At 56.0% G+C, this 19571-nt stretch overlaps 1 protein-coding gene across 5 annotated transcripts in view; it reads right to left on the bottom strand.

Moving 5' to 3' along the window:
* Positions 1-19314, bottom strand: part of Myrf (myelin regulatory factor) — a 31896-nt gene extending 12582 nt beyond the window's left edge. For 2 of the 5 annotated variants that reach the window (XM_087908130.1, XM_087908131.1), the window contains exons 1-7: positions 19160-19314; positions 7146-7233; positions 6777-7040; positions 3641-3702; positions 2574-2853; positions 1718-1968; positions 1513-1636 (exon numbers count right to left, since the gene is read on the bottom strand). In XM_087908130.1, the coding sequence (XP_087764256.1) occupies positions 1513-1636; positions 1718-1968; positions 2574-2853; positions 3641-3702; positions 6777-7040; positions 7146-7233; positions 19160-19205 (1115 nt within the window). In that variant the 5' untranslated portion in view covers positions 19206-19314. Of the gene's footprint in view, positions 1-1512; positions 1637-1717; positions 1969-2573; positions 2854-3379; positions 3487-3640; positions 3703-6776; positions 7041-7145; positions 7234-19159 lie in introns of those variants that run through there. The other 3 variants (XM_087908132.1, XM_087908134.1, XM_087908133.1) reach the window with 2 other exon arrangements.
* Positions 19315-19571: the final 257 nt, after the last annotated feature.

Below are 19571 nucleotides of genomic sequence, written 5' to 3'. Positions count from 1 at the left end.
AGAACCATTCTAGCCTGGAGACTAAGCCCCCAAGAGAAGCCACACAGGCTTTTGTGTTACACACCTGGGGCCACCCACTGTCCCATGCTGGGATGAAGGAAGCAAGCCAAGGCCCACCGGAAGTGAGGGGACTCTAGAGGAAGGCCTTGGCCACCCTTCAGCACACTTAACCATTTCCCACATGTTGCCTGAAGCCCCCTCCCTTGTGGGAGATGGGATGAGAGGGGCTGCATCTGCAGTGTCTCACTGTGCCTGACAGCTGGTTGCCACGGAAACGGTGGAACCAGGAGCCAGCTCTGCCTTGAGCCCACCCTGCCCCACCCTGGCCCACCTCCTCGCTCAAGGCCCCCAGTGCCCTCATTCTGACTCCCACAACTGCCCCAGAAAGAGGGCGTACTTCAGGTTCCTGAACTCCCCTCAGAAACAACTGAAGGTTGCCATCTGTCGCCGGGACAGTGTCTGGAGTCTTTAGGGCACCTCCAGGGGCAGTAAAGAGAGCACTTGTTGACTTAGGACTTGACTCACCCTTCCCGGAGTTACCACGCAGTAGAGGTACCCTGCTGGACACCAACAGGAAGCTGGACAAGGAGAATGCCTCCCCACTTATGAGCGAGTTCCAAGGGCAGGCCTGGTCTCATCTTTTCTTCCCTTACAGGGCTCACCCATCTGTCTGGCCTAAGCGAATACCTTAGAAAGTACCTGGGCCACACTGGGGACCTCTGCAGCTAGCTCTCTGGCTTTGGAGCCTAGACATGGAGATAGCAAAGTGCCCAAGGGGTATGGAGGTGTGAACAGAGGGATATCTCTCCAGGCCATAGGGACCAGATTCCATGAACGCCACCTAGCTCACTTCAGCAGCCATCACAACTGGGCATCCCACACTACCCAGCCCTGGGAGGTACAGGACAGAAACTGCCCAGCTCAGGGCACCCACTCCAGGAAGCCTGTCTCAGCCACTATTCTGAAGAGAGGGCCCCAGTCATCTAGCTCCTGTTTGGCTAAGTCCGAAGTACACGAGGGGGTGTCACCCTCTGACGTACCCATTGGCCTTTTAGGGGAGGCAGGAGGGTGGTCCCCACTGGGCTCTTGGCCTGGTAAGCTAGATCCACATGGTGTTGAAGAAGGAACAGGACTGCCCTGGGCAGCCGCACCCCCAGTTCCCCTTACCCCTCCTTCCTCCACAGGCTGCTGTAAGGACCCAATTTATGCTAAGCATAAGGCTATCTTCCTGGAATGTAGGAAGAGGAGGGGCCAGATGATGTGTACCCACCCACTTCTTCCTGACTTGGCTCCCAAGGCCCCTCCCTGGTAGATACCACTCCCTTGGGAGAGACCTGGGCTGACCAGAGCCCAGAAGTCTGAGTCCTGGGTCTAACTCTTCCCTGAGCTTGTTGGCTCTTCTGTCACATGTGATTCTTTTAAACCCAGAGCACTCCCAGGTCCTGGCTTAGGACCTCAGTGGGGTCCTAAGCTGTCCCAAGACAAGGTGGCTAGGTGGCACAGGTCACTCACAGCTCCTTGTAGTTGGCGTCATACAGGGTCGCCCACTTGTTCTGCTGATGCGGCTGCCACTTGATGGATTGGTAGTTGGGGTCCAGGTAGGAGCCACTGAGGCTATCACTGTCCTGCAGGAGGCCTGGAGGGAGGGATACCAGGTTAGACCTAAGCCCAGGGCTCCCACTCCCCAACATCAATGGCCTGCCTGTCAGTCACCTACCTGGGGAGGGTGCACCTGGTGGGTGCCAAGGTGGAGTCTGGACTCGGGCAATGCTGAGGGGCAAGGAGCTGGTGCCAGGTGAGAGGGGGCCCTGGGGAGGCCATGGAGGGGATGGAGCTCTGGCGGGGTGTGGGGGCAGGGCTGTCACAGTCCCAGGTTCCTGCTTGATCATTCCATTCAGCATCTGGCCATTGAGGGTGTTGGGGGGTGATTCAGAGTGCTTCCTCTTCTTGGAGGGGTGTGGAGGGAGCCTGGGGGGCAGAGGTGAGTGGCATGGGGGTTGGCTGTCTCTCCCTGAGCCTTCTCCTGTGCAGTGCCCACCCCTCTGCTCTGGACACCATTTCAGCAGGCAATACCCAGCCAGGAAGACACTTCCGACAGGAAGCCCTCAGGTGCCTTCCCAGTACTCGCCTGCCACTCAGTGTTCCTGTTCTCTGCCTTTGCTACAGTCTTACCCCTACCCCTGTGGAATCCAGGAGGGCAGGGGTCTGAGCCTCCACAGCGCGCCTCTGCGTCACACAGAGCATCCTACATACATGGCCACTCTCAGAAACCTGAGGATTTCAGTAAGTGGACAGAAAGGCACTGGGGTCTGGATTAAGGATTCAGTTTCAGTTTCAAGTCTTGGCTCTGCCTTTTCCTAGTCCATGGCCTCGGGGAAACTATGTTCTTTTCTTAGAGCCTCAGTTTACCCATCTGTGAATGGTGTAGCTGTCACCAATCAGCTATGGCTGTCAGCCCTTCAAGCATCGGTCCTATAGGGCGTCTGTTTCCCCAGGGCCACCCTGTCTCGCCTACTCTTGATGCCCTGACTCCCACCCACCTTCCTGCCGTGGAGGCTCTACCCAAGCCTTACTCAGCTCCGTGCTGCTGCAGCAGCTGGTGTAGCACCTGAGTCTGCTGGGGGTGGTGGAGTTCGGGGGGCACCAGCCCCGGCCCCATGGCAGCATAGGGGGGTACAGGGGGCTCAGCCTTCATGTAGAGGTCCCGCTGAATGACAGGGTAGTGAGGTGGGGGTGGCGGGGGTGGTGGTGGGCCTGACAAGTGGGCTGGAGGTGGGGGCGGGTGCTCCAGTCGGGAAGGAACTCCCACGTGGCACAGCGTCTCCGGGGTTATGGTGCGCAGAAGATGGGGGTCTGGGGAAGAGATGGGGGACAGGAGTCAGAAACCCACCTCACCCATTCTCCCTAGGCACGGTCTCTTGCTTCCGTGCCCTCCTGAGCCATGCTAGAGGCTGGGTGGGAAGACTGGAAAGCCAGCTATGAGAGCTTGAGCAGGGAAGTCAGACTGTGGGTAGCTCCCCATCCTCACCATCTCTCTCCCCTAGGCTGTCCAGGCCAAGCCCCTCAGGAGATCCCCAGACTCTAACTTCTCTGAAGCCTGAAGAGTCTCCCGGCGACCCCAGCCCAGTCCCCCACCCGGCCTCCTCCCTCCAGCAGCCCCACTCCCAGTTCCAGGGGCCAGTCCCCCAGCCTGAGGGGGCTGCAGCTCCCTTTGTTCCTCAGGAAGCATTCCAGGGATGTTTTGGTAGGATAAACAGAACTCTTGACCCCTCTTCAGTCTGCCCACGATCATTCTACTCTTGACCACATGGGGCCACTGTGCCCCTCAGCACCCTGGAAAGGTGGGCCCAGCAGCAGCTTTCCTCAGCTGTCCACTTACCGCCAAAGGGCGCGTCCATGATGGCGCAGGGGGCCAGACGGTGGCATCGCCAGCAGGGACACTTGCTCTGAGGCAGGACCAGGCTTCCCACCCGCCCATGGGGGAACAATAGCCAGCGCCAGGAGTATTTGACCAGCGATAATCTGATCCGTTGGGCAGCCACTGGCCCCCTCCCTCCCTCCTCCCTCTCTCCCTGATAAGGCTGCACCAACCATTTGCCCAAACCCAGAGGGGGAGGTTGGTGCTGCCCGCTGGACTCACCATTCACCTGCTGAGGGGAGTAGGCCTCAGAGCCTGAGTCTGGGGGCGAGTCTGGCAGAGTGCTGCAGGGGGGGGGCCGGAGGAGGGAGACTGTTGGGCCAGCAGCTGAACCCCCAAACCCAACCCTTAAGCCAGGCAGCTCCTCTGTGGGCAGGGTTGCAAAGGCCTCCCTCCCCATCTTCGCCAGAGACTGAGGCCATGGAGAGCTCCTCACAGATGCCTCGGGGTATCTCTGTCTATCCTAGAGCTCTGGAAGGATCCAGGGCTATGTTGTGGGTGAAGGGCTTCTGTATTCTGCCCTGGATCTCCAGACCTAATAATGGTTATTTGTGGGTCAGTGGCCAGGTCTCTTGACAGTGGCACAGGGATTGAAGGACTCCCCGCTCCTCGGAGTGAGGGTCCAGGTCTCCGCTTCCCTTAGGCACCCACTGAAGACTCCAGCTTCCTGGAAATCCTAGGACCTGGGGGCTGGATCTGAGGTGGTTCAGTGGGTTACCCAGGAGTTGCCTTGCCAGAGGCAGGTGTGAACTGGGGCGTGAACTGGGCAGGGAGCCAGCTTTTCTGGGCCTAGGCTTTTTTTTCCCCCTGCAAGTTTTATTTTATCAGTGGTTCAGGCAAAAGAACAAACTCAAACCCAGAGGTCAACATGTCCTGTACAAACCATGTACTCGCCCAGAGAGAGAGACTGCGGCTGCCCAGGGATCTGACATTTTTTTAGTCAACTCTCATTCCTACATATGGACAGACTCCCCTCCACCATGCCCAGGGACCATCAGAAAGGCTTCAGAGTCTTTGCGAACACATTCCTGCTCTGGCTGTAGAGTTTTACCACCTCCCTGGACAAGCCATGCCCACTTCTTCCCCGCCCCCCCCCAACTTGTGGAGGCCTCATTATATCTCTGAAATCAGTTCAAGAATAAAGATCCTGAATCTGATGCAGACATGTACCCCAATACTGAGGAGGCTCAAGACGGAGGATCACAAAGTCAAGACCTGCCAGGGCTACAGAATGACTTTAAGGTCAACTTGGATAACTTAGAGAGACCCTGTCTCAAAAAGTGAAAAAAAAAGGGGTCCAGGATGTAGCTCACTGGCTGAGCACTTGCCTAGCATGCTTGAAGAGCTCCTGAGTTCAAAACCAAAAACCTCAAATAAAAAATGTGAACCCCAAAACAAGATTTCCTATGGGAAACAAGAAAAGCAGACAGGGCAGGGCCCCACACCCCTCACTATGACCTCAGTCTGTGTGCTGATCCAGCTCTGTCCCACTCTAAGTCCATCAGCCACCTGCTCCCCCCCCCGCCCGTACCTCCTGACAGTGGTCTTCACCCTGTCCCTCCTGTCCCCCCGTACCTCCTGACAGTGGTCTTCACCCTGTCCCTCCTGACAGTGGTCTTCACCCTGTCCCTCCTGACAGTGATCTTTGGCTCTTCCACTATCTTTCACACCCTCTCTCCCATCCATTGAACGTTCCAGCTCCCATGACTTGAATTCTTTCTTGTTTTGTTTTGTTTTGTCTTTGAGACAGGGTTTCTCTGTAGCTTTGGAGCCTGTCCTAGAACTAGCTCTTGTAGATTAGGCTGGCCTCGAACTCACAGAGATCCGCTTGCCTCTGCCTCCCGAGTGCTGGGATTAAAGGTGTGCGCCACCACCGCCCCGCCTGACCTGACCTGCATTCTTTTGCGTTCTCACTTGTTATTTCCTCTTTCGTGGTGTATTATTTTATTTTTATAGTGCTGGAGAGGGAAGCCAGGGTCTTGCACATACTAGAAAGTACCCCAACACTGAGCAACACTTCAGTTCCTTGCTCACCACCCATTATGGGGCACGCGTCTGTCTTGTTTAGTGCTTACAACAAAGCCTACGCTAGGATGCCCACGTGATTCTGAAGAAAATCTTCAGGGGCCACCTACAGCTGGTTCAGGGGAAGGCCAAGAAGTTCACTTGTGCCTGCTGAAGCTTAGCTCTTTCCCTCCACCCGCAGGCAGCTTAGGCTTAGAGACACCCTCAAGCAACCAAGGTTTGTCCCTGGCACTGTGTGCCTGGTCGCCACGACAGTCACCCTAAGCCAGGTCCTCAGGAGTCCCTGTTGACAGTGTGTCAAATGTATCTACCCAGTGTTTCCACTCTGCTTTCCTCCTCTTAGTTTCCACTATGAAGGTGGGGCTCAAGTTAAAGGTGCTGAAACCTAACCGCTGGCAGAGGTCATGGGTCACCAAACCCAGAAGCTGACAAATGGGAGAACAGGGCTGGTGCCAGGCTACTGGGCACTGCATCATCTATGCCTCCTGTAGCCTTCTACTTAAAGACAAGACCTCTGCCCTGCTTCACTGAGGTCTCGTGGAGAGCCTGGTGGACATTTCCCTTTAAGCATGCTCAGGAGCAGTGGTTCTCAACCTTTGTATCAAATGACCCTTTCACAGGGGTCACATATCAGATATTTACATTACAATTCATAACAGTAACAAAATCACAGTTATGAAGTAGCAGTGAAAAGAATTATACAGTTGAGGGTCACCACAACATGAGGAACTGTATTAAAGGGTCACAACATTAGGAGGGTTGAGAACCACAGGGTCTGGAGGCTGGCTGGACTGTGGTTGCAGGTGGTCAAGCCAGGCACAAGGTCAGTCCTGAGTCAGGACATCAGTACAGTAGGTTGGAGAGAGACGGGGAGGCTGGCAGAGTGAAGTCCCCCTCAGGATGTAACTGTGCTTGGCTCCACAAGGTAAGAGGCCATACCTGAGGCACTGGCAACTCTCGGGACACAGAAAATGTCAGCTAAACGCTCCATGGGTTGATGGGGCCTGGCACTGTGCTTGGGTGCCCTGTGGCGGAGCGTATGTGTGCTTGGGTTCCTGGATGTTGATTGGGGTCCCGGGTCTTCCTGCTTCTGTTACAACTTTGCTTTGAGATTTTTCTGGCACTACCCTCTCCTCACTGTTCTCAGAACCCTCGCGCCTGTTCATGGCCTCAGAAAAAAACACTGAAGCCTCCTATCACCCCTTTTGGAGCCTACCCATAGGGAGTTTGTCATTTAACCCTACCCACAGTGAGTCCACAGGCCTACATCTGCTGGACAGTGGCCAACTGTGCCCCTGTACTCTGTCCCCACCCACTCCCTGGCCCCACTCACCCTGGGGCATAGGGAGCCTTGGGCTCTGCCTTGATGGGAGGCCCAGAGCCCCCCAGGAAGGGCTTGGGGGCGGTGCCCATGCCGTTGTTGTTGTTGCAGTTGAGTGGGGTGCCGTAGGTCGGGGGTGGGAGGGGGCCATGGCGCCCAGGAGATGGTCCACTCCCAGGGGGGCTCAGATGGTGGAGCCCGCTGGAGCCGGGAATGGCTGGTGGCCCGTGGGGGAAGGAGGCTGTGCTGGCTGGTGCAGAGATGTCAGGGAAGCAGCTGTGGGGAAGGGAGGAGGCTCAGCCCCCAGGTCCCCAGGCCTGAGGGGAAGTTCCATCCCCTCCTGCAGGGAACGGCCCAGAAGTCTCAGCTAAGGTGACTCACAGGTCCGAGGCGTCCTCCTTGCCGATGTACTCCTCCAGGATGCTGGTGTCTATGTTGGAGGGCTCCAGGGCACCGCTGATGTCATGGCCTGCAAAGCAGGGGCAGCTGGATTGGAGATAGCTCCCCGAAGACCCCAGGCCTAGGTCCCACCAGCCCCCCCACCCCAGGTTAGGATCTCTGAAACGTGTGACCTATCTCCCCTCTGCGCATGGTCCTTCACTGTACACCCAGCGCCCCTCTAAAAATAATGCCTGCCCACACCCCTCAAGGATACCCCATTTCCCAGGAGATCAGCAGCCTAATGTATGGGGTTGGGGACAGAGAAACCACTCTTGTCCTTCCACATCCTTTTTCTGGCTGTGTGACAGGATCATCTCCATCCCTCTCATCTGTGCCTCTATTTTACAGAGTGCTCTGAGGAATAAGCAAGGCCCTACCACGCCAGTGGCTCAGACCCAGAATGACTGTCCTGCCCTGTCCTTCCAGGAGACCCAGCCTTGAGCACTGGAGGCATGAGGTCTGGCAGGGCAAAACATACTTCCTGGGGCCCAGGAATTCAAGGAACCACTGAACCCCAGGCTCCAGCTTCAGGGAAAGCTGAAAACCAAGATCGGCAGTGCCAGCGTGGCCCATCTCTGGTGGCGAGGCCCACTGCCTTTGTGCCTCTGAGTAGGGAGCTCAGACCCGACTCCCCAGAGGAGACAAAGGATGAGAGGGGCAGTCTGTCCTGGCCTCACCCAGGGAGGGATAGTGGCCAGAGCTCTGCTTCACTACCCTCCACCTGCTTGCCTGCCTGCTATCCTCCCCTGGCCTCAGGCCCATGAAAGGGAAAGGACAAAGAAATGTAGTCCAGGGCTCCTGGGCATGGCAAGGAAAGAGAGGGGGTGGTGATGGCCTTTCCTCTCCCAGGGTCACCTTGTGGGGCGAGGAGGGGGGCAGCCAAGGGGAGGAGTGATAAGGGGGCTGACGTGAGAGATGCGTCAACCCCGATAATAGAGGACACCCCACCCACACTGAAGACTTGACTGGCCGGCTCCACTGAGGCAGGAGCGACCCTCTGGAGCAATGGTTCTCAACCTGTGGGTCGCAACCCCTGAGGGTGTCGAATTGCTTTCACAGAGGCCACATATCAGATATCCTGCAGATCAGATATTTACTTACGATCCATAACAGTAACAAAACTACAGTTATGAAGTGGCAATGGAATAATTTTATGGGTGGGGCCACCACAACACGAGAAACCGCATTAAAGGGTCTCAGCGTTAGGAAGGTTAGTTAAGAACCACTGATCGAGAGCCTCAAGTCCTGGATTGGCACCTTGAGTCCTTCCTCAGGAGAGCCTTGGGAACAGGGCTCAGGCTGGTCAGGACAAACCGCATCTAATTCAGCCTGCTATGTGCCCTCAAGGCGGCCATACCCTCTTTGGGCCTTGGTATCCTTCCTGGGAAGATGGGGAGTGAATATCGCTGTTTCTTGGAGCGATTGTGCCAGCTGTAAAGCTGTAGATATACAGATCCTGAAGTGCACTGCACACAGTGGGAGCCCTGCAAAAGGGGGGGGGCTGTCTTCACCTCCAGAATCCCAGCGCCCTGGGGTCTCTGAGCCCCCAGCCCAGGCCCCTCCCTGTCCCCTGCTGGCATTTGAAGAATGCGGAGCCCCGCTTAGGTGATTAATGAATTAATGAGCATGAGCGGCTAAGCCTTCCTAGGAGTCACACGCTGCCTGTGACAGACAAGGGCCTCTTACTGACCCCCACCCAGGCTCACCCCAGCCCGGGAACAGAGGGCACCCACCCACCACGCATGGCTAGTGCCGGCCATGACCTGCAGGGCTGTACATAGCCTGTCTGTCTGCCTAAGTTCCAACTTCACCTCCCTCATTTCTGGCAGCCATAGCTGCCAATAGTTGAGTGCCTACTGTATGCCCCCATTGCCGAGTTTATGTGAGGCGTTCTGCCAACTTCACAGGCAACGTGTCGCTAAATCCTACCAACCCCTCATAACAAGGAGGAAAGCGGCATTGCTGGTGATGGCAGCTCATGATGGAGTGCCTACCAGTCCTGAATCCACATTATGTGATGACAATAATGGAGGCTCGTGCTCTCTGGTCAGGCACTATTTAAGTATTTAAAACATTGCGGTTTACCCCGCGGTCACTTCCACGAATCTGGTGTTACTACCTCTGTCTCCATTGTTCATAAAGATCCCTCCTCACCCCCAAAGTCACACAGCAAGATGAGTCCATCTGACCCCAGGAAGAAAGGTATAGCTGATGTTTCTACATCTTCTCCCAGTCTGGTCCCTGCCCCACAGCATTGCAGAAGGGTTTCTGAAGCAGGCAGGAGAACTTAAGGCCCCACCCCCACTCTGCCCCAGCTGCTGAAGCTGCAGGTTTTTGAGACTGAACTTGGCACCTTGGGTGAGTGATGGGCTGATTCGGTCATGGGCTGCTGTTTATAACCATTCTAGCCCCTCTTCTTGGGCCCCTCCTCCCCTGGCCAGGAGCACTCCTAATCGCCCCTAATCCTCCTGTCCACCTCCCCCGGGGGATGGGGGCCTCAGGCCCAGGCATCCTGGGAGACCCTAACAAGAACCAGATGTGGCTAGGGGAGGAGGGACCCTCTCGTGCCAGGGTCCGGGAGGACCGAGGTGGGAGGAGGAGGCTGATGGCAGAGTGAGGTGGGTCTCGGGTTCTGGAGGGGGAGAAGCTGAGGCTTCTTGAGGCATGCGGGACCCCCCTACACCTCCTGCTCCCTACAGGCCTGTCTTCTTCCAACACTGCCCAGATACCGTGCAAGGGTCCCAACCTAGTCCACAGATCTCTATTGTTAAGGAGGCCTGTGGGAGCCTGGGGCTCTTGAGGCTGGAACAGGGCCCCCTAGGGGCCCAGGAGAGGACACAGTCCTCAGGGTACACTCTAGGAGTACTGTCCTAGTGCCAAGAGAACCATGAAACACTGGATCCAGGTGGGGAATGCCTGCAGGGCTGGAGACTCAAAACAGCATGCTGCCCCTCCTCACCCGCTCTGCAGTTCTCAAGACCACCTGAAGTGAGCACTGCCCTGCCACAGGCCATCCAGAAAGTGGTACCCCAATGTCACCAGTCAGTATCTGTGCTTTCCCTCCTCAAATCCTCCAACAAATGTGCCCAGCAAATTATAAACCCAGAGCCCCTCGGCGGTCCAAAGCCTGGTACTGTCTGCCTTCTGCTCGTACCTCAGCTTCCTCCTCTGTGCCATTCTCTGAAGCCCAGTTCCTGCTTCCTTCCTGTCAGGGACAAACACACCATCCACAGGGCCTTTGCATATGCTGTTGCCGCTACCAGAGGAAGTCAATTCCCATTCTTTTGCAGGTTTTTATTACCCAAAATCCCAACCCACGTGGCCTCCATGACTCTTTCTTTTGCCCCTCTTCTCCTTTCATGTCAGGTTGTCAACCTGCTCACCCAGCTGCCTCACACCTCCCTGGAAAAGGTGAGTGAGTGCCCACAATCTGACTTCCACATTCCAAGGAATATCTCTCCCATGAGACCACTGTCATTTGTTGTACAGAGGAAGAGACCGAGAGTGGATATCTTTCCTTTAGTTCCAGGGCAGGAATGGGCTATGGCTCCTGTGTGTCTGCAACGTAAGAATCCCAGTTTACAGCAGGCAAGATTAATAGCCACAGAACGAATGGGTGAACAAGATGGTGGACCAGAGACTAGAGGTGGCCTGGCTGGGCCTGGAGACCTTGGGCAGGCCCCATAAGACCTAGAGGCGAGGGTTAGACAGGGCCTCTCCGTGTCCCACATTATCCCGCAGAGCTGTACCCCAGGAGCTCCACACTAATTAGGCCCTTTATTACCTGCTTGAAACAAGAGCCAGACCCAGATGCTACTCTTACCCAGGCAGGCCAGGGTCCCGGCTGTGGGAAAACAGCCTGTCCCCTTTCTCCTCCTCCTTTTAAGATGACTCATCTGGGCACAAGGGATGAGAACACCCAAGCCAGGTGCAGGAGGCGAGCAGGCAGGGACCCAGGTGGTCCCTCCACCCTGGACCCTCCCTGTCCCCCTTCTCATGCCCCCCCCACCAGCTGTGGCTGCTGGCTGAGTCTTGGCCATTGTCCTGGGGGGTGGGGAGGGTGGGGACGCAGCACAGTGGGAGTCTTGTGCCCTGCCTACCCCCTCCCCTGCCCCGTCAATGGAGCACTTGTCAATTCATGCCTCAAACATGGCGGAAATCCCGTCAGCCACGTGGCCACGGGCAGGGTGGGCTGATCTGAACTCAGGGTAGCCAGGACATCAGGCCTCGAATCCCTGAGTGTCAACCTCAGGTGTCGGAATCTAAGGGTATGCTGATTCCAGCAGTGACTTGGGTCAGATGCTTCCTTCCTTGGCATCCTTGTGGTCCTCTGAGAGGCCTCGCTACCAACATGGGCCTCAGCTTAATTGCAGAGTGACTTCCTGACCTCTCTGAGCCTCGGCACCCTTCTCCACAAGTGTGTATGCGTGGTCAGGCACCCCAGGAAGCTATCCCTCAGTCAGCAGAGCCGCTCTTTTCCTCACTTTCAAATGTCCCTACTCTGCTCCTGCCCTCCTGCCTCTGCCCATGTAGTTCAGCTTTCCTGTACCTTTGGGTTTCTGAGGGCCCATGTCTGTCCCCGAATCCTTACAGGTATGTGACCAGTACTACACTACTTCTCCAGCATACCCCTTCTGTGTCTTCCCCCCAGCCTGTCCAGGCAGTCCCTCTGCAGGCACCCAGCCACAGAGGACCCCCAGGGCCATGGCCTGTCTCCCAGTGTGGACTGAGCTACAAACTCCAATCAGCCCACACGGAGGCAAGGCCCAGTGAGTTGTCAACAATCGTTGGACCTGGACTTTCTGTCTCCGTTAATACCCAGAACTGCTTGCTGGCCCTGTTCAAGCTCCCAGTTGAGACGAGAACTCTTCTCGATCAAATGCCTACAGCTTGGATACCTGGTTGTGCACGCAGCTCATTGTACTGATGCACCCGATTTTCACTCCGTTTGGACCCAGTGGTCACACCGAACAGCAGTGATGTTCTAGTCCCAGCAAATCCTTAAACCTAAGTCCCAGCTGCCTGTGCTCCCCCCACCTCCTCACCAGAGACCCAGGAGAGGCACCTTAGCCTGCTTGCAGTGACGTTTGATCCTCAGCGCCAAGTAACTGGCTGTGGTGGAACATGCCTGTAAGTCTAACACTCAGAAGTAGAGGCAAGAGAATCATAAGTTCAAGGTCATGCCCAGATACATACTAAGTTCCAGACCAGCCTGAGCTACATGAGACCATATATCAAGGCGGGGGGGGGGGGTTGGCTGAATTAATTTGTCAATTGACTTTGAACCTTAGAATGTCAAATGCATATGGCAGGGGGTATATGTCTCTTTTATCTCTAAAGCCTAGCACTGTGCTTGTCACAGAGTGGGGCTTGAAGAAACCTCCCTGAACAAAGGAAGGGACCCCACGTAGAACACGCAGGTGTGTGCTGCAGATCTCCTGGAGTGCACCCCTAGGGGCCATGCTGCTGTGTTAACACAAATCAACAGGAGGACTTGATGGGGAGCCAAGCTCTCCATGCTGCAGGATCCTCCCACGGTATGTGTGGCAGGTCCACCCTGGTTCCTGTGAAAAAGAGTCAAAGGCAGCGGGTGGGGCTCTCTTTGCCCCTAGAGTTGGAGCCTCTAACTCTAGAGGCTCCAACTGCCAAAGCGAAGTGCAAGTTTCTGGGAACAGTATGGGTTTCCTAAGAACTGGCTACAGATTGGCTGGCTCCAGGAGCATCTTGGTGCTGAGTTCAGATTATGTTATCCTGAGCATAAGGTGATGGCTGTATGGGGACCAGGGGAAGATGTAGCTGTAGCCCAAGGGTAGCTGAGATTCTGGATTCCCTGAAAGAGCAGAGCCTCTGAAGGCAGGTTGGGAGGGTGGGGGTGGAGACTCTTCTCTTTCTAGTATGAAATTGGGAAGGAACACAGGCAACTGTGGCTTAGACTTAAGGATCTGGTGGGACGGTTTGTGCTCTGCGCATGCCAGGTAAGCGTTCCACCAGCCAAGCTGCATCCCCAGTGCATTCATTGTAGTTGCTAGGGTGCAAGGCAGTAGTGACCAAGTCTGTGAGGTCCAAGCTTGTTGGTCCAAGCTTACATCTCAGCATCCTTCCAATGCATGTCTCAAGTGCAACATGCACACAAATAAGACTGGTCTACAGCAGGCCCCACTGCCACGCCTCCCAAGACACGGTTTCATATTCCTGGGTCACGGTCCCCCAGCACAAGCTTCTGTTTTCTTTCCTCCTAGTTCCCACGGTCCAAAGTCAGACCCTTCCACCAGCTGCAGTGGGAGTCAGGTAGGGCTGAGCAAATCCGTGCCACTGGCCCAAGTCCCCCAGAAAGGTAACACCTTGCCTCTAAACCACCCTCACTCAGTGGGTGGTTTAGAGGCCACAAACCCTGCCTAGAGGTAAAGGGAAGGCAGGATACCAGGGACAAGGGCAGGTCCAGCATCCTATAAACCAGTAGGGACTCTGGAGCCAACTGCGTCCCACCCAGGCGCTTTATTCTGCTTCCCCTCCCCCATCCAGCAGTTTTCTCACTCCGCCTCTGACCTCAGCACCCTTTGGGTCTCCCTGCTCACACTCTGAAGCCTTGACCATGTGAGTGAGGGCTGTATGGTCCAGGAAGGCTGGATGTACATCATTTATCACGGCAACCTCAATATGCAATGAGATCCCTTTCCCATATACTTTAGGAGAGCTCCAACTGTGGTCCAGAATCCCATTCCTGTTTTTGTGGCTACCCTGCATGAGCAGGGAACATCACCTTCAGCTCGTCACTCTTGGGAAACAAAGATGTTTGGCCTTACAAACCATCTCCCCCGTGTCAAGGACGGCAGGAGGAACGGCTGCAGAGTACTCTAGCCCAGATGCCCCACAGGCAAAAATCAAGTTCCTTTCTATCCCACAGAACAGGCTCCACATCTCTGAGGTTAAGGAGGAGACAGACTTCACTGGTATGGCAGGACCAAGACCTGACACCAGACCAAGCAAAGGCAGGTCAATCACAGCACAGTTGCCGGCACACAGAATACACTCAATAGATGATAACTGCCCTCATCTTGGAGTAAGGTTCTCAGAGAGGGTGATGGTCTCTCCCAAAGCATATAGCACCATCTGTAAAACCTGAGCCCAAGTCTGAGGCATCAATTACTACACTAGTGGATCAACAATCCGGAGAGTGGGCACATGGCATCTATCACAGACCACGCAAAGGAGCTGTGTGAGCCCATGGGAAGTTGGTTAAGTAGAGCTGGTATAAAGCCCAGCCACTGTCCCTAGGCCCTTCCCATGCACAATCTTATGCAACCCCACAGAAGCTCTGGGAGGCGACCACTAACTGCTGCCTTTTGACAGCTGAGACAATAGAGCCCAGCCAGCTGTAGTGACAAACTCAAGAGGAGGACCATGAGGACTACAGGGCTAGCTGCAGTCCCCACTGCCCACTAGTGAGCACACAAAGTCCTTGCATCAACCATCCCAGCCATCCACACCCAGTAGTAACGGCTGAAGACCTGGAGTTGGGAGAGGAGCCATCCCAACTGAGAGAAACTGAGGCACAGAGGAGTGCCTGAGGCCTGGGCTGTGAGGAGGAGGAAGGGAAGGAAGGCAGGCTGCCTACTTAGGGCGGGGCCACCCCAGTTAATAATCCAGTTAATGATTTCTGCTTTGTCCTTATCAGGGAGGGCAAAGTCCAAGGGCAAGAGCCAATCAGCAGCCTAGCTTGGTGGTTACCCAGTAGCCTCTGCTGCCAGGGCCCCCCAGAGCGGTAACCCTTTGGGAGTTGCCTAAGCAGGTCTCTCAGAGAGATGCCACTCTACCCAGAGTGGTCTGTCCCCAAATGGCCTTCTTGGCTCTGCCTAAGACCTCAAGAAGGGCCTGCCCAGCACTCCCACACTGAGGAAAGGTTCAGGACCAAGGGGTTGACAACCAACTCTCTGGACCCCCTGATACAACCTCAGCCACTCCCAGAGAACGGCTTTCCATGACACATCCCCACCCAAGGCTCCTGTTACATATAGATGGACCGATCGATCATGGCGTCCACTGGCAGGGAGCATTTCCTGCCCGCCCTGTGTTGTGTGGATCTGTGATAGGTGTGGGGAGAGAGGGATGAGTCAGACCCCCATCTGTTCTCTCTTCCCTCCTACCTGGCTCAGGGCCTGAAGGGTGGGCCCAGACATCAGTTCACTACAAACTGGGGCTGGGAAATAAGTCCCCCCGGGGGTGGGGGGGCGCTGTGAGTGGGTTCCAGGTGGGCCCAGGAGACCTTGTGTCTCCTCCCCAGGAAGGAGAATCTGAGGGATTAAGGAAATCTTGCATCTGGTGTCTCCCTAGCCACCTGCTCCTGGGTGCATCACCAGTGACAGAGAGGTGACACAGGCCATACAGCTACCCCCATCTCACAGCCCAGCTAGCAGATGTTGAGTTGTGGCCTCCCTCCTGAGTTGCCAGGTAGCCTCCACCGGAGACTCCTGCCCTCTGGAGGGGATGCAAGGATGTTGGCCCCAACTGGTTGCCCTTCCCACGAGGCCTTGATGACAGAGAAAGCTGGGGACTAAAGTTAGCCTAGACTACCCAGCTAACCTTGTGTCACAGAGCCTCAATTTTGACCCCTGGGAAATGGGTTAATTCTGGGCCTCCCTCCTCCCACCAAGCACTCTGTAGTCCACCTTCTTCAGCCCATCAGACACCATGAGTTTGGGTTTGTTGGGTGTCTAAAAATGATCCCATTAGAAGCTTCTACTCTGGCTCGACTAATTTATCCTAGCGGGAAAGCAAGCCAGAGGGGACAGTATCCGTTCAGGCTCACCCTCTGGTTCAGGAAAGGTGAGACTCAGGTCTCCTCCTCCAGCCCTGGGGGCTCCAAAGGCCAGTACCAGCCTCCAAACTCTCAGTGATCTGTTCAAAACCTGCTAGAGACCCAATTCCCTTCATTACCTAACCCCTCACCATGCTTTAGGGAACATCAGCTACAACAGGAGCCCCTGGAGTCACCACTAGCACTGCCCCTACCCAGAATCTCCCGTTCATACCGAAGGTTCATCAGCACTGAGGGTACCATGGACACCTCTGCCACTGACTCCTATGTTCCAGATGAGGATGAGGAAAAAGATCCCAGAGAGGTGACAGGCTCTGCCTGGGGTCACGCGGCTCTCGGTGACCCAGTATGAATTAGCCCTCTGAGGTCTTTGTCAAGTCCTCTGAACATGGTCCTCCTCCATCCCTGGACTCTAAGAGGTCAGGGCCCCCACCAATCAGATGAAGAGTAACACACCATCCCTATACCCAGTTACCTGCTGGAAGCCAATGCATCCTGCCCGGAGGGTCCACTCTCTACAAGCCTTGCGCCCTCCGCTCTGAACTGCTGGTACCTATCTCTAGGGGATTAACTGGGCAGTCACGGGGACCCAGCTGTACCAGCCTCGAGGGGGACGCTCTATCCCAGCCTCCCACCAAAGGCCCAAAGCGCCTTAGCCCCTAGTCTTATTCCCGGCCCACAGCAGGGCAGGACACGCTGCCTTACGTGCTGAGCTAGTGGGGGTCATAGTCGGAGAAGGGACTCTTCAAGATTGCCCCTTCAAGCGAGAGATGTTCTGTCTCTCAGCCCAGAACCCAAACCATAGAAATCTCTGCCCACTATGCAGAGGAAATGACTGAGGCCATGTGGGAATCTGGATGAGGTCTCAAGGGTCCCCATTGGAGTGTGAGAGCGTACACTATCACCAAGAATGACGTGTCAGCACCCATAAAATGAGGCTTTACACGTCCTGGATGGGCTTCACTCACACTTGAGCACACCGAAGCTCTGTGCTTGCTCCCCCAGGCCCTTTCGCCTCATAATGAGAACCTCCATCTCACCACCCAGTGGGTCCCCTGCCAAGGCCTTCCCCTCTCAGATAGCCCTAGAGGACTTGAACCAGGTGCCCACCCACCTATTTCCAGGCTCTGGGAGACTTCTGAAGCCTGGCCCTCCTGAGCAGGCCCCACACCCCGCCTGCTCCCCACAGACATTCTTGAGTCTCCTCTTATCTCTCTGGAGGGAGCAGCACAGCCTCCCTGCCAGGCGGCCGCATGGCTAAGCTGTGGCGTCAGCCTCCCACCCCCCTCCCCAGGCCAGGAGGGAAAGTTTGGCTCAGAAGTGTAGAGCCCAGGCCAATTAGGCCCGCCCCTGTGCCCAGAGCCAGGTGGGGGTAGGGTGGGGAAGGAAGTTTGGGAATACCTTCAGGAACCAAGGGGTCCCCGTTCATAGGTCATGAGAGCACCGAACAGGCACAAGACACCCCTGGTCAGTACCTGGACCCCATAAGGACTGCTGACTCCTCTCTCCTGGGGTTCCTGAGCACTCCCAATCCCTGCCCAGCATAGCGAAGAGAGCTCCTGGGATTGAGGGGTGCTGCCTGGCACCCTCAAATGGCCCAGCTGCCTCAATTATTGATGGCTGAATCTACAAACCTAGCATTTTGGGACCTCTTAGGATTCGTTCTGCCTGGGTGTTCAGAATCCTGGAGTGAAGGTGGCTGAGACGTGGGGCTGTCCTCTCCTGGGCTGCTCAGCAAGTAGGAGTGGACAAACGTTTGTTCTGTGGTTCTCCAAGTCACAGAAAGAAACAGAGACAGGGAAAGGTCTCTAGCCCTGGGGAAATCTCTCGAGAACTAGGCACTGAGCTTTAAACTTGGGTCTTGATTTCTATCCCGCAACTCAGTTCCAGCCTGGTACGTCCAGGACAACAGGTTCTGCTCCAGGAAGGTTGTTCCCGTACTTTGGGAGCAAGCTGTTAGCTTAGGGGCTAGCAAAAGTGTACGGCAGGAACTAGACTCCCATCATAGCGGGCATAGATACAGACAGGGCTCAAGAGCCTGGTCTCATCCTCCAGCGAGGGTCTGAGAAACTCAGCAGGCTGGGAGACGTCAGCCTGCACCTCCCCTCCCCCTCCCACACCAGTCCCTTTCCTCCTGAACCCAGCTCTCAGGGGGGAGGGGCAGTCCTGGAAGAGGGTCAGGAGCTGCCCAGAAAAAGCCCAGGCGGTATTTAGACTAGGAACAGACTCTAAAATCAATGCAGGGGTGAGGGGAAAAAAATTTAGAGGGGCGTGCATAGATCCCCCTGGAGAAGGGTCTTTTCAGGTCAAGGTGAGGGGGACCAGGTCACTCCTGGTGCAGGGGAAACATTACTCCTGTGTCAGGTGTGAGGGACCCAGCCCTGAGGAGCCTCATGGGGCTGATGGGGTGAGTGCCATTTACAGCACTGTGAAGGTCTCCACGAGCAGAGGTAGCTGGTGGCAGAGATGCCAGCTTCAAGGGAGTTCCATACTAGGTAAGCACACTAAAGAGAGGGCCCTGCCCCAGGCAGGGAAGCAGTGGCTGCCTAAAGGAGAAATTCAGTCTCAGGGGAGGAAGCAGCATTGCCCAAGACAGGTGACAGTCCCAAAGGGCATCCCGATCTCCAAGGGTGTCTCAACCTTCAGGAAGCACAGTCAGGAGGTCCCAGCTTCCAGGGAGTAGGCGAGGCTCTGGGGTCCCAGTCTTAAGGGCTACGGGAAGTTCACAATAGATGGAGTTGGAGCCTGGCATGGATGGAGTAGCAGGGAAGTGGATACAGGATCTCCAGTCTGGAGAAGTGTGCTGAGGATTGGAGTGTCACCATTTAGTGGGACTACAGGACTTAAAGTCTCCAAGGAGGGTTTAGCACGGAAGGTAACCCACCCCTAAAGAAGCTGAGTATTGAAGGCAGACGGGAAGCCCAAGTCCAGCGAGCATGGGCAGATACCTCCTGGAGACTACCAATCTCGAAGCTATTTACCTCTCTGTTGCCAATTTGGAGTAGAGTCCCTACCCAAAGGAGGCCTTCTGGGGGTGCTTGCATGGTGGGAACCCCATGGGAGTCCTGTCCTCTGGGAGATCGGCTGGCATATCCCACTGTAGGAGGCTGGTCGCCCAGCCATCCTCACGGTCTCTCACCTTCGAAGAAGCGCTGCAGCGCTTCGGTCTCGTCCACCACCTCCATGGCCCACCTGCCCGGCGTGTGCGCTCCAGCCGCAGCCCCGCTACAGCGTGGCCCGGGGGCGCGGCATCGCCGGCGCGGCCCGCGCGACAGTCCCGGCTGGGCTCCCGCTACAGTCCCACCAGGCTCGCTTCACGCTCGCTACCCGCAGTCCTAGCCCGGACTCCGCCTGCCCCGCGCCCCGCCCGCCGCCCGCCGCGCCCTCTGGCGGTAAACCTGAGCCACAGTATCGGGTAGCAGAACGCCCCGCCGCTTGTAGGGGGCGCTCGACGAGTAATCCTCGCATTGAAGTTGCGGCGTGGGCCGCTTTTCACGCTCTCCTAGAATGGGTAAGATTCCAGGTTACGAATCCAAAGTTTTTCAGAATCA

Source organism: Myodes glareolus, chromosome 7 (genome assembly GCF_982192425.1).
Source record: "Myodes glareolus chromosome 7, mMyoGla1.1, whole genome shotgun sequence".
NCBI classification, from domain to species: domain Eukaryota; kingdom Metazoa; phylum Chordata; class Mammalia; order Rodentia; family Cricetidae; genus Myodes; species Myodes glareolus.
The sequence above is the reverse complement of the archived record's forward strand: the minus strand, read 5'-3'. Positions and strand labels throughout refer to the sequence as shown.